General features: G+C 38.2%; 1 protein-coding gene across 1 annotated transcript; it reads right to left on the bottom strand.

Annotated features, from left to right (window-relative positions):
- Positions 1 to 8040: 8040 nt before the first annotated feature.
- On the bottom strand, positions 8041 to 9675 carry LOC114636850 (late cornified envelope protein 1F-like). Its single transcript, XM_028784951.1, has 2 exons — positions 9625 to 9675; positions 8041 to 8668 (listed from the first exon to the last, which is right to left on the bottom strand). The coding sequence occupies exon 2, from the start codon at positions 8644 to 8646 to the stop codon at positions 8245 to 8247; it is 402 nt and encodes a 133-aa protein (XP_028640784.1). The 5' UTR covers positions 8647 to 8668; positions 9625 to 9675; the 3' UTR covers positions 8041 to 8244.
- Between the last annotated feature and the right edge of the window lie 2080 nt (positions 9676 to 11755).

Genomic DNA, 11755 nt, shown 5'->3' with positions numbered 1-11755 from the left:
AAGAGAGCCAGATTCCCTGGAATTTTAGTACAGGCACTTATGAGCTGTCATGTGACTTCTACAAGTTGAACCCTGATCCTCTGGAAGGACAAACAGTGTTCTTACATACTGAGACATTTCTGCCACCTTTACCTCTTGAGCTTTTTTCTTTTTTTTTTTGGAGGGGTTGTTTGTGTTTGCTTAGTCTCTTCTGCATCTTACTTATCTGTGGTCTTATCTTTTTAATCTACTTCTTTCTTCTTTTTTTTTCTTTTTTTAAAAAATCAAATCATAATTTTTACTTATTCACACAGGGGTTATAAACACAAAAAGGCAGAACGAGGGGAAGGGGATGACACCGGAGCGTGGGTGTTCAGAGGGAGTACAGATATCTTTCAGAACATGGTATCCACAAATACATCAGTCTTAATAACAAATCAAGCTAAAAATCACAAAAGAAAGCATAACTTACCCCACAACTGTGGCATTGAAAACATAGTGTTCTAAGGCACCTGGCATTCATGTATTTCTATCCTTTATACCCCACAGTGTCTCCTCCAACCCCTCATATTACCTCACTTTCTCTCAAATTCATAGCCTCCTCTTTAATTATCATTGATATATGTGTAAGTACTAATACAATCCGCTGAGCCCACTCAATGTTGCTTATGTGTGTGTATGTGTGTGTATATGTGTGTGTGTGTGTGTGTGTGTGTGTGTGTGTGTGTGTGTGTGTAAGGCTGAATGACCACTTGGTAATGAATAACCTGAGAATTGAACTGGAGAAAACTGATTCTCCTTCTAGTGTCATTAATTTTTCAGAGTTCTTCATCTAGGGATAGAGTCCATTTAGTGTTGCCAATAGATTCTTAGGTGTCTGTCCATCCACTGAGGTATGTTAAAAACCCATTAGGGACACACCTGCCATACTCTATATAGCTTTAGTGGCTGATCTGACTAGAGCAACAAGGGAATGGAAAGAGGACAGAGTCACAGATAAATGTAAAAATTGACTGGGTTCAGATGAACATGTGGTCTGATGAACACCAACAGGAATTTGGAAAGTTTATTATATATACTACAATAGAGAAGTCATATTTGTATATACAGCTGAATAAGGAGGCAAGTTCACATAGTCTCAGTAGGAGGTCTCTGTAAGAGTACAATTTCAGGCAGTAAATATCTGGAAGGAGAATGCTGTGATTGATAATTTTGACATACACTGGACAGTCATTTGTAAACACTCATGCTTGCAGCAGAGGAAGACTTTGCTATGCCTGTCAGTCTCACCTGAACAAGCTGCATATCTGCTACATATGTGTAGGAGTGTCTAGGTACAGTCCACGAATGCTCTTTTGTTGGTGGATCAGTCTCTGGAAGCCCTCAAAGGTCCAGGGTAGTTGAGTGTGTTGGTCCTTCTGCAGAGTTTCTACCCCATCTGGAGCCCTTAGTCCTTCCCCTAACTCTTCCACAAGACTCCTGTAGCTCTGTTTAATGTTTGGTTGTGGGTCTCTGAATCTGTTTGAGTCAGCTGCTGGGTAGAGCCACTCAGAGAACAGTTATGCTAGGTTTCTATCTGCAAGCATAACAGAGTATGCTTAGTGTCAAAGAGTAGCTCTTGCCCACGGGATGAGTTCCAAGTTGGGCCAGCTATTGGTTGGTCATTCTCTCACTTTCTGTTCCATCTTTCCCTGCACCTCTTGTAGGCAGGACACACTTTGGATCAAAGGTTTTTGTGGGTGGGTTGGTGTCTTCATCACTCCAGGGAGAGTTCTGTTTGGCTACCAGGGGTGGCCACTTCAGGTTCCATATCCCCAGTTGCTTGTAACCTCAGCTAGAGTCTCCCTCATAGACTCCCTGGAGCCTCTCCAATCCCAGGCTCTGGCACATATTAGAGATGTCCCTTTCCCACCTCCCAGCATCTGATTTCATTTCACTCTCCTGACCTTCTCTTGCTTTACCTGATTTCTCTCACCTGCCATTCCCTTCGCCATACCCTCTTCTATCCATTTTCCTCCCTCCATTCACCTCCAATATCTATTTTATTTCTCCTTCAAAGAAAGAGTCAAACATCCTTCCTTGTGTCCTCCTTGTTATTTAACTTCTTTGGGTCTGTGATTTGTAGTGTGGGTATCCTGTACTTTATGGCTGAAGTCTACATATGAGTATATACCGTGAGTGTCTTACTGGGTCTGTGTTACCTCACTCGATGATATTTTTTCACTCTATCCATTTGCCTGCAAGATTCATGATGACCTTGTTTTCAGTAGCTGTATAGTATTCTATTGTATAGATGAACCACATTTTCTTTATCCATTTTTTCCATTGAGGCACATCTGCATTGTTTGCAGTTTCTGACTACTATTAATAAAGATGCTACAAACATAGTAGAGTATGTGTCCTTGTGGTAGGGTAGAGCATGTTTTGTGTATATGCTTAGGAGTGGTATAGCAGGATCTTGAGGTAGAACTATTTCCACTTTTCTCAAAAACTGACATATTGATGTCTAGAGTGTTTGTACAAGTTGCACTCCCACCAGCAGTGGAGAAGTGTTCTCATTGCTCATTGGCAGCATGTGCTGTCACTTGAGATTTTGATCTTAGCCATTCTGATGGGTATAAGGTAGAATTTCATAGTCGTTTGAATTTGCATTTCTCGGTGACTAAGGATGTTGAACATTTCCTTCACTATTTCTCAACCATTAGAGATTCCTCTGTAGAGAAATCTGTTTAACTCTGCACCTTATTTTTTAATTAGGTTATTAGGTTTATTGGTGTTTTGTAGTACAGCTTGAGATCTGGGATTATGATTCCTTGAGAAGTTCTTTGATTGTACTGGATTGTTTAGCTATTAGGGGTTTTGTTTTTCCACATAAAGTTGAGAATCATTCTTTTAAGCTCTTTAAAAAATTGTTTTGAAATTTTGATGGGAATTGCATCAAAGCTGTAGATTGCTTCTTAAGATGACCATTTTTACTATGTTCGTCTTACCTATCCATGAGCACAGAAGATTTTTCCATCTTCTAATATCTTCTTCAATTTCCTACTTCAGAGACTTGAAGTTCTTGTCATACAGATCTTTCACTTGTTTGGTTAGAGTTATACTGAGATATTTCATATTATTGTTTATGTAGAAAACACAACATATTGTTTATATATGTTTGTGTCTATTGTGAATGGTATTGCTTCCCTGAATTCTTTCTCAGCCAGTTTATCATTTGTATAAAGGAAGACCACTGATTTTTTAACAGTTATTTTGTGTCTAGTCACTTTACTGAAGCCATTTATCAGTTGTAGGAGTTCTTTAGTAGAGTTTTGGGTTAATTATGTTTACTATCATTTCACCGTGATTAGAGATACTTTGACTTCTTTTGCAATTTGTATCCTGTTGGTTTTCTTTAGTTGTCTTATTGCTCTAGCTAAAATTTCAAGTGCTATATTGAAGAGATAAGCTGAGAGTGGACTGCCTTACCTTGTTCCTCATTTTAGTAGAATTCCTTTAAGTTTCTTTCTATTTAACTTGATGTTAGCTATTGCCTTTGTTATGTTTAGGTGTGTGTATTATATCTCTGATCTTTCCAAGATTCTTAACATGATGGGGTGTTGTATTTTGTCAAAGGCTTTTTTCAGTATCTAGGGAGATGATCATGTGCATTTTTCCCTTTCAATTTCTTTATATGATTATGTTACATTAGGATTACATTAATGAGTTTTCGTATACTGAACCACTCCTGCATTCCTGGGATAAAGTCTACTTGATTGTGATGGATGATGTTTTTGATGTGTTCTTAGATTTAGTTTGTGAGTATTTTAATGAGTATTTTTTGCATCAATGTTCATAAGGGACATTGGTTTGAAATTCTTTTTCTTTGTTTTGTGGTTTAGTTATTAGGGTGACTGTGGTCCCATAGAATGAGTTCTATTTCAATTTTGTGGAATAGTTTGAGGAGAATTGGTATTAGCTCTTCTTTGGATAGAATTATGTGCTAACATCATCTGGCCTTTTGCCTCTTTTGGTTGGGAGAGTTTAATGACTGCTTTTATTTCCTTAGGGTTATAGAATTATTCAAATAGTTTACTTGATCTTGATTTAACTTTGGTAAGTGGTATCTACTTAGAAAATCATTCATTTCACTTAGGCTTTGAAATTTTCTGAAGTACAGGATTTGGAAGTAAGAACTAATGATTTTTGAAATTCTTCAGTGTCTGTTGTTATATGTCCCTTTTCATTTCTGGTTTTATTAATTTGGATACTGTCTTTCTGCCTTTTAGTTAGTTTGGCTAAAAGTTTCTCTATCTTGGTCTTCTCAAAGAAGCAGCTCTTGGTTTTGTTGATTCTTTATATTGTACTCTTTATTTGTAATTGATTAATTTTAGCCTGAGTTTGATTATTTTCTGCCTTCTACTTCTCTTAGGTGTGTTTGCTTCTTTTTTCTAGAGCTTTCAGGTGTATTTTTAAATTAGTGTGAGAACTCTCCAATTTCTTTATGGAAGCATTCAATGCTATGAACTAAGTGCCTCTTAGTACTGCTTTCATGTTATCCTATAAGTCTGGGTATGCTGTGCTTTCATTGAATTCTAGAAAGTCTTTAATGTCTTCATTTCTTCTTTGACCCAGTGGTCATTGAATAGAGAATTGTTCACTTTTCATGTGTTTTCAGGCTTTGTGTTGTTTCTGTTGCTTTAATGTCCAGTCTTAATCCTTGGTGATCTGCCAGTTTTATGATTTCTATGTTTACTTTCTGTTTAAATGATCTATCTATTGGTGAGAGTGGAGTGTTGAGAACTTCCACTATTAATGTGTAGGATTCAATGTAATCTGTAGTAATTCTTCTTTCATGAAGGTGGGTGTCCTTGCATTTGGAGGATAGATGTTCAGAATTGAGATGTCATCTTGGTGGATTTTCTTTGATGAGCATGATGTGTCCTTTTCCATCTCTTTTAATTAGCTCTCATTGACAGCCTATTTTAATAGATATTATAATGACTACTTCAGCTTGCTTTTGGTTCAATTTGTTTTGAAACCCTTTTCCAGCCCTTTCCTCTAAACTAATTTCTATCTTCATTGCTGAAGTGTGTTTCTTGTATGCCACAGAATGATGGATCCTGTTTAAGCATCCACTCTGTTTAGATTTATTTATTTATTTATTTATTTATTTATTTATTCTATGTATGTGAGTACACAGTCACTCCCTTCAAACACACCAGAAGAAGGCGTTGGATCCCATTGATTAGGAGTCACCATGTGGTTGCTGAAAATTGAACTCAGAACCTCTGGAAGAGCATTACTCTTAACCCCTGAATCATCTTTCCAGCTCCAAGCCTATGTCTTTTTATTAATGAATTGAATCCACTGATGTTGAGAGATATCAATAACCAAAGGTTGCAAGTTCCTGTTATTTGGATGGTAGTCGTCTTTCTTTCTTTCTTTCTTTCTTTCTTTCTCTCTCTCTCTCTCTCTCTCTCTCTCTCTCTCTCTCTCTCTGTGTGTGTGTGTGTGTGTGTGCTTCTCTTCCTTTGGTTTTGCAGTGAAATTATTAATTTCTTGTGTTTTCTTGGATATCATTACTTTCCTTGTGCTAGATATTTTTTCTATTATCCTTTGTAGGGCTGAATTGGTGGAAATATATTGTCTAAATTTGGTTTTGCCAGGGAATATTTTGGATTGTTCACTTATAGTGATTGAACATTTTGCTGTATATAGTAGTCTTGGCTGACATGTCTGATCTCTTAGAGTCTGCAAAACATTGGTACAGGTCCTTTTGCTTTTAGAGTCTCTGTTGAGAAGTCAGGTATAATTCTGATATATCTGTTGACATGTCACATGTGCTTTTTCCCTTGCAGCTTTTCATATTCTTTTTTGTTCTATGCTTTTAGTGTTTTTATTATATTGTGGTGGGAAGATTTTCTTTTCTAGTCCAATCTATTTGGTGTTCTTTCAGCTCCTTGTGCGTTTGTCTTCATCTTATTCTTTAGCTTAGGGAAATTTTCTTCTATGATTTTGTTGAAGTTATTTCTTGGCCCTTAACTCCTTAAATTTGGGAATATTCTCCTTCTTCCTTTCCTATTATTTCTAGCTGAAACTTTTGATTGGTCCCAAACTTCCTTGATGTTTTGTGCTAGAAAAATTTGAGATTTAGCATTTTTTGACTGATATATCAATTTCTTCTATGGTATCTTCTATAACTTAGATTCTATCTTCCATCTCTGTATTCGGTTGGTAATGCTTACATCTATAGCTCCATTCTTTCTTAGATTTTCCCATTTCCAGGGTTGCTTCTGTTTCTTCTATTGTTTTCATTTTCATTTTCAGGTTTTGAACAGTTTTATTTATTTCTTTTACTTGTTTGATTGATTCCTGTATTTCTTTATATCTATCCATTACCTATTCATAAGCCACTATTTGATTGTATTGTCCTGTATTTCTTCAAGGATTTATTTATTTCTTCTTCAAAGGTCTCTATCATCTTCATAAGATGTAATTTAAGGTCACTGTCTTGCTCTTCAAGTGTGTTAGGATATCCAGGGCTTCCTATAGTAGGGGATCTGGGTTATAATGGTGCCACCTTGCCCTGGTTTTTGTTGAATCTGCTCTTACAGTGGCCTTTAGTCATCTGGTTGTCTCTGATCTTGGTTGGCCTGGTAGTCCCTGTTGGTAGTAGGCCTCTGAGACTGCAAATAGTGGTGGTAGACCTTAATGGCAGATCACCTCCTCTGGTTGTTTTCAGTGGAAAAGACCTCTAGTGAAGTAGGCAGCACTGGTTTATCTCAGGTGACAGCAGGCTTCCAGGGAGGCAGGATACGTTTTGAGCTGGGGAGTTGAGTATAGATCCAGGGTTGCAGTTAGAGGTGTGAATCAAAAAATAGAGTATAAAGCAGATAGGACATACCTCATAGCTGATGAGCTTGCCAGAGTCCCAGAAAGCAGGGCGTTGGGGAATGGGTAACTTATCTGGTTGTCCCAGTTGTCAGGGAGACTCCTGGATAGGAGTCTGACCTGTGGCCTTTATTTATATATTACAGTGAGCCATGAAAGTTTTATAAATTGTTCAAATTGCATGTGATTAGTTCTCAACAGTATTCACAGAGTATGCATTGCTCTTTGGGGCATATAACTCTAAATAGAGTATAAGAATAACTTTAGGTTTAAATGAATGAATTTTATTTAGCTTAAGTTATATATAGCAATGTGGATAAGTATTGTAGGGACGTTTTCACATATATTTAAACTTATATATGTATATATGTAAACTTGAAGACTCTGGGGGTTGACAGGGTGTTTGGGTGTACTTTAGGGGCACTCCTGCGGAAGTGACAGTGGGAAAATAATGACAAAGTCTCGTTCCTACTAATGATGGAAGACAGAGTTAGAGACATGAAGGAAACCACAAGATTAAAGAGAAATTTGTCTTAGTACAACTGTGGAAATGTGTATTAAATTAAAACACAGAAGGGAGCAGTCATCTGAAAAGATTTCCAATCATTTCACTCTCCAATAATGAACTTCTCACTTGTCACAATTTCAGAAGGTACTAACAGAGGGGAAGGAATGAGAGCATTACCAAAGATCAGCTGAGAGGAAGAAAGGAAGTTCACATCAGTTACAGGAGAAAAATTACTTGATAGAAATATGTACATTTATGAATTTCTAGGTCACGAATTTGTTTACAGGAGAACAACAACAACAACAAAGTGAAAAAAGAAATGATTGACTGGTATCCTGATTGTCCTCATTTAATTTGAATGTTAAATTATCATCCTTCTAATAAGTGTCTAATAGTGGACATATGCCTTCAACTCCCTTGACAGTGGGTTGGTTTCCCTGTTTTATAATTGTGAGGAGTGATTGTCATTTCTAAGTTTTCACATGGGCATTACTATTAAAAAGACCAAGGATCTTCTTACATATACAATATATAGTATAAAGTCATAGAAAACACATATATATGTAAAAGAGGAAAATAACTCTAGGTGTCATGCTCTGCTTAAAAGAAAACACGATGAAGGGATGTTAATCAGGATGATGCTGAGAGAGAAAAAAATGACATTCTTGTCAAGAATTGTTGTCAAGAGTTTTTTAATTTGTAACAGAGGAGTAAAGTGAAAATGTCATTTCCTGAGGAGAGTGCAGATCATTTGCCAGGAGATTTCAGCATCTCAGAAGGCAGGAAAGGAGGGAAGTAGAAGGAGAGAGCATCAAGCACTGAGGAGTCTTCTGAGCATGTGCTCCTCCTGTACTACTTGTCAGAAGTCTTCCTCATCCAGGTCAGCAGCAGTCCCCAGACTGCTGGCTACTGCCACAGCAGCCACTGCTGCCACCACTACTGCCACAGCAGCCACTGCTGCCACAGCAGCCACTGCTGCCACCACTGCTGCAGCATCCAGAGCTGTGGCGATGGCGACGGAGAGATCTTCGAGGTCTGTGGTGGCTCAGGCAGCAGCCTCCACCCCCAGAACTGCAGCAGCCACCAGAGCTGCAGCAGCCACCAGAGCTGGAGCCACAGCAACCTCCAGAACCCAGGCTACAGCAGGAAGACACAGGGGGGCACTTGGGAGGACATTTAGGGGGACATTTGGGAGGGCACTTTGGGGTCTGGCACTTGGGAGGGCATTTGGGTGTACACTTGGGAGGAGGCTGGCACTGCTGCTGGCTCTGCTGGCAGGACATCTCAGCTGTGGGTGTTCAGGAGCTGTGAGAGAGTCATCGATATGTCAGACACCAGATACTGATCATCTGACCAATTTTGCATCCCACCCGAGAATGATTCCTGATCTTTGTAGAATCACCATCTGTAATCATTTCATTTATAGTATTCTCAGGTTATCTCATCCCATTTTTCATTTCTTTAAACATCAGAAACAGATGCATATAATACACTGGACTTTTGGAATCCAGCAACAGAAAATAATATCTAGTGACATTTGAAAAAGTCTGCTATTCTTACTCCTTTTACATATGCTAATATATGCTCTACTTCAGAGATAACTAATTGTAAAGAAAAGAACAAGCATTACTTGAAGGTAATTTTAGATTAACATTGGAATTTCAAAGGCCCTTCTAGGTCAGCTCCTGTTAGAAAAATATGTAAACCCTGTTCAGACATTCCTTGGGAACACAAGCCCCTGTTGTGAGGGCAGTGTTCAGGTGTATCCAAATCGCAACTTCCTCAGTCTAATGGTGGAAAGGACATTGTCATCCTGGTACTGACTTTTTGATCAGAGAAATACATGAACAGATCCCAGAAGCTGGGCTCTCTTTCTTTCCCAAGCCAAAATGAGACCTTGCTGACTTTCCTGACTCTAGCTTTTCATCAGCAGGGAGGGAGAACATTTTCTTCAAAAGTCAACTCCCCCTGGAAACCTGTTCAGATGCACAGTTCTCTCTGCTTAATTATCCTATCCTATCAGGTCTTATACACTGACAGTACTTTGTGCTCTCCAGAGCCAGAATACCCAACTCTTTCCAGTGTTTCTCAGAACCAAGTCTGTGGCTAGTATTTCTCAATGCTGCCATTGCCTCACCTCTCACATTTGAACATGATATATTGATGTGGCCACAAGTCCCAGAGATCCTTCCCAGTCTCCTGCCCATCTCTACTCTGGCTTCATTCTGAAGTCATTACCCTTACCTCCAGAGGACACTTACCAAAATAATGGGTAGAACAAGATCTGTGGTTATCTCAGCCAGGGAGTGGATAGAAATGCCATGTCCATCGGTCTTTTTATTCTGATCCTGTGCTCTGTCTCAGCCTGTGATACAGTGGCTGGAGATGGGATGCCCTGCCTCCTGACACCCACATTGTTTTGTGACAGATCACTAGCCTTATTCCTTGAGTCCAAGGCATGCTGCAATTGACTTAGAGCTTGGTTTAGGTATGAAGGGAAGAGGTGAATTCCTAGATACTTCAGTCTGGCATTCCTACAGGGTATCTGTATTAGGAACCAACCATTTTTCCATCACCTTCCTTTTCTGCTGGTTCTTATTGTGACATGTACAACTGGTAGCCCACATTGAGCTAATAATACCTTGAGGTTTCTTGCATGACTGCTTTCATCCATGCATTTTTTACAACTGTGCCTATATTTATGAACTTTAGATATCCACAGCAGTAAAACCTGCATGACAGATCTGGCACAGCACCAAGACATGTTGAGGTATGGTTCTAAAAGTCTGTTTAGTCTGTGTCATTTCTCATTTAAACTATTACAGTGGAATATTAAATAGAATCTGTTTTGGAATATATGAAAATTAATGAGATTTCAAATCACAGATAAAAATGTCTCACAGAAAGAGAGCCTCATTTTATATGACATACAATAGACATGTATGTAAGCTGCTAAATATAGGGCTAGTAATCTTCTTTTTAAACACAGAAATTGAGAGAGGATCATATCAGTGAAGAATGCATACTGCTCTTATAGACAGAGCTGAGATTGATTCTCAGAATCCAAGCGGGGCAGCGGAAAACCAACTGAACTGTATCTCTGCATCAAGGCATCTAACATCGTCTTCTAAAAACTCTAAACTCACAATCGCATACACACACACACACACACACACACACAAATAAAAAATAAAACAGAAGTTTGGAAACAATAATTTAAAAAAGATGGAGATATTCATAATGCCTATGAAAATGTCCCAAGGAAACTCAAAATTTTGCAAATATACATTTAAATGATGAAAGAGTGATCATTACCACAGAGAGTGAGTTTCCTTATTTTTGTCTGTTTCTTTGCACTTGTCTTGTTAAATAATTTTATATTGGATATTTCATGACTTTACATCTAATCCTTCTTTAGGAATATGATACTCCTGTTTTTAATGTTTCAATATTGCTGGATATCTCTACAGAAGCCAAGATGTCTCTCTCATGGAAACTGCATGCTGTACTGGTAATGTCAGATAGCTCACTAGTAAGATGAAATTCAGAAAAAAACAGTTCACATCATGTGGAAAGAATGATGTTGTTCATGTATAATATAACACAGGAACAGACCATATGCTGTGACATATTGTCAGTCTACCTCTGCATGTGAGACAAAGCAGCTAATGGGCTATATACATGCCCCAAAATAACTATCTGAAGTCATTATAGAGGACTTGCCCAGGACTGAATGTCACATAAGAGAAATAAAGACCTTTATGACAACAGCCTTTTCTGCTCTTTAACCTGAAGAGTTTCCTACCTTCTTTAAATGTGTTCTTAGGTGATATTATTTTCTGGTCTTTGTTTATGATTTTTCCTAAAATGTATGTCACATTTTTAGGTGCCTTGATAATGCAGCTCTATTCAACCTTTTTCATTCTTTTAAACTATGATGTTTGATATAGTCAAGATTAATTCCTTAACTTTCCTTAGGATTCATTTTTTTCCCTTATACTCAGTAGTTGAATGCATTCACTCTATAGGCACTTAATGTTGTCTAAGCTTCTCACTAGTATCTTTACTGATGTCTAAGCTTAGGAATAGATATTCCTAAAGACTTGGATCACCCCAAAGGAACCTAATCTATAAGACAGAGTGAGGTGTGTGTAGTCACATGACTTTGAAGAGTCATTCAGTGTTTTAATTGGACTGACTTTATTCCCCTGCTCAGGTTATTACAATAGCCTTAGTTACTGAGAGAAGTCAGGAAATGATCCCTGATTTTCCCAATAGCAGTTATGTCTGGCTCACCTTGGAACTTCTCTGATGATTTGGCTGAGATACAAGCTAGCCCACATGTGTGTCTCTGTGCAGGTCAACACCCAGATCCTCAAGTGACCTGCATGA

The sequence above is a fragment of the Grammomys surdaster genome, unplaced genomic scaffold (assembly GCF_004785775.1).
Source record: "Grammomys surdaster isolate TR1022 unplaced genomic scaffold, NIH_TR_1.0 124976, whole genome shotgun sequence".
NCBI classification, from domain to species: Eukaryota; Metazoa; Chordata; class Mammalia; order Rodentia; family Muridae; genus Grammomys; species Grammomys surdaster.
Note: the sequence above shows the minus strand (reverse complement) of the source record. Positions and strands in the feature narration are given on the sequence as shown.

What these genes read in the sequence shown, in the direction of transcription:
- LOC114636850 (XM_028784951.1), bottom strand. Translation starts at nt 8,646, where the DNA reads ATGTCCTGCCAGCAGAGCCAGCAGCAGTGCCAGCCTCCTCCCAAGTGT.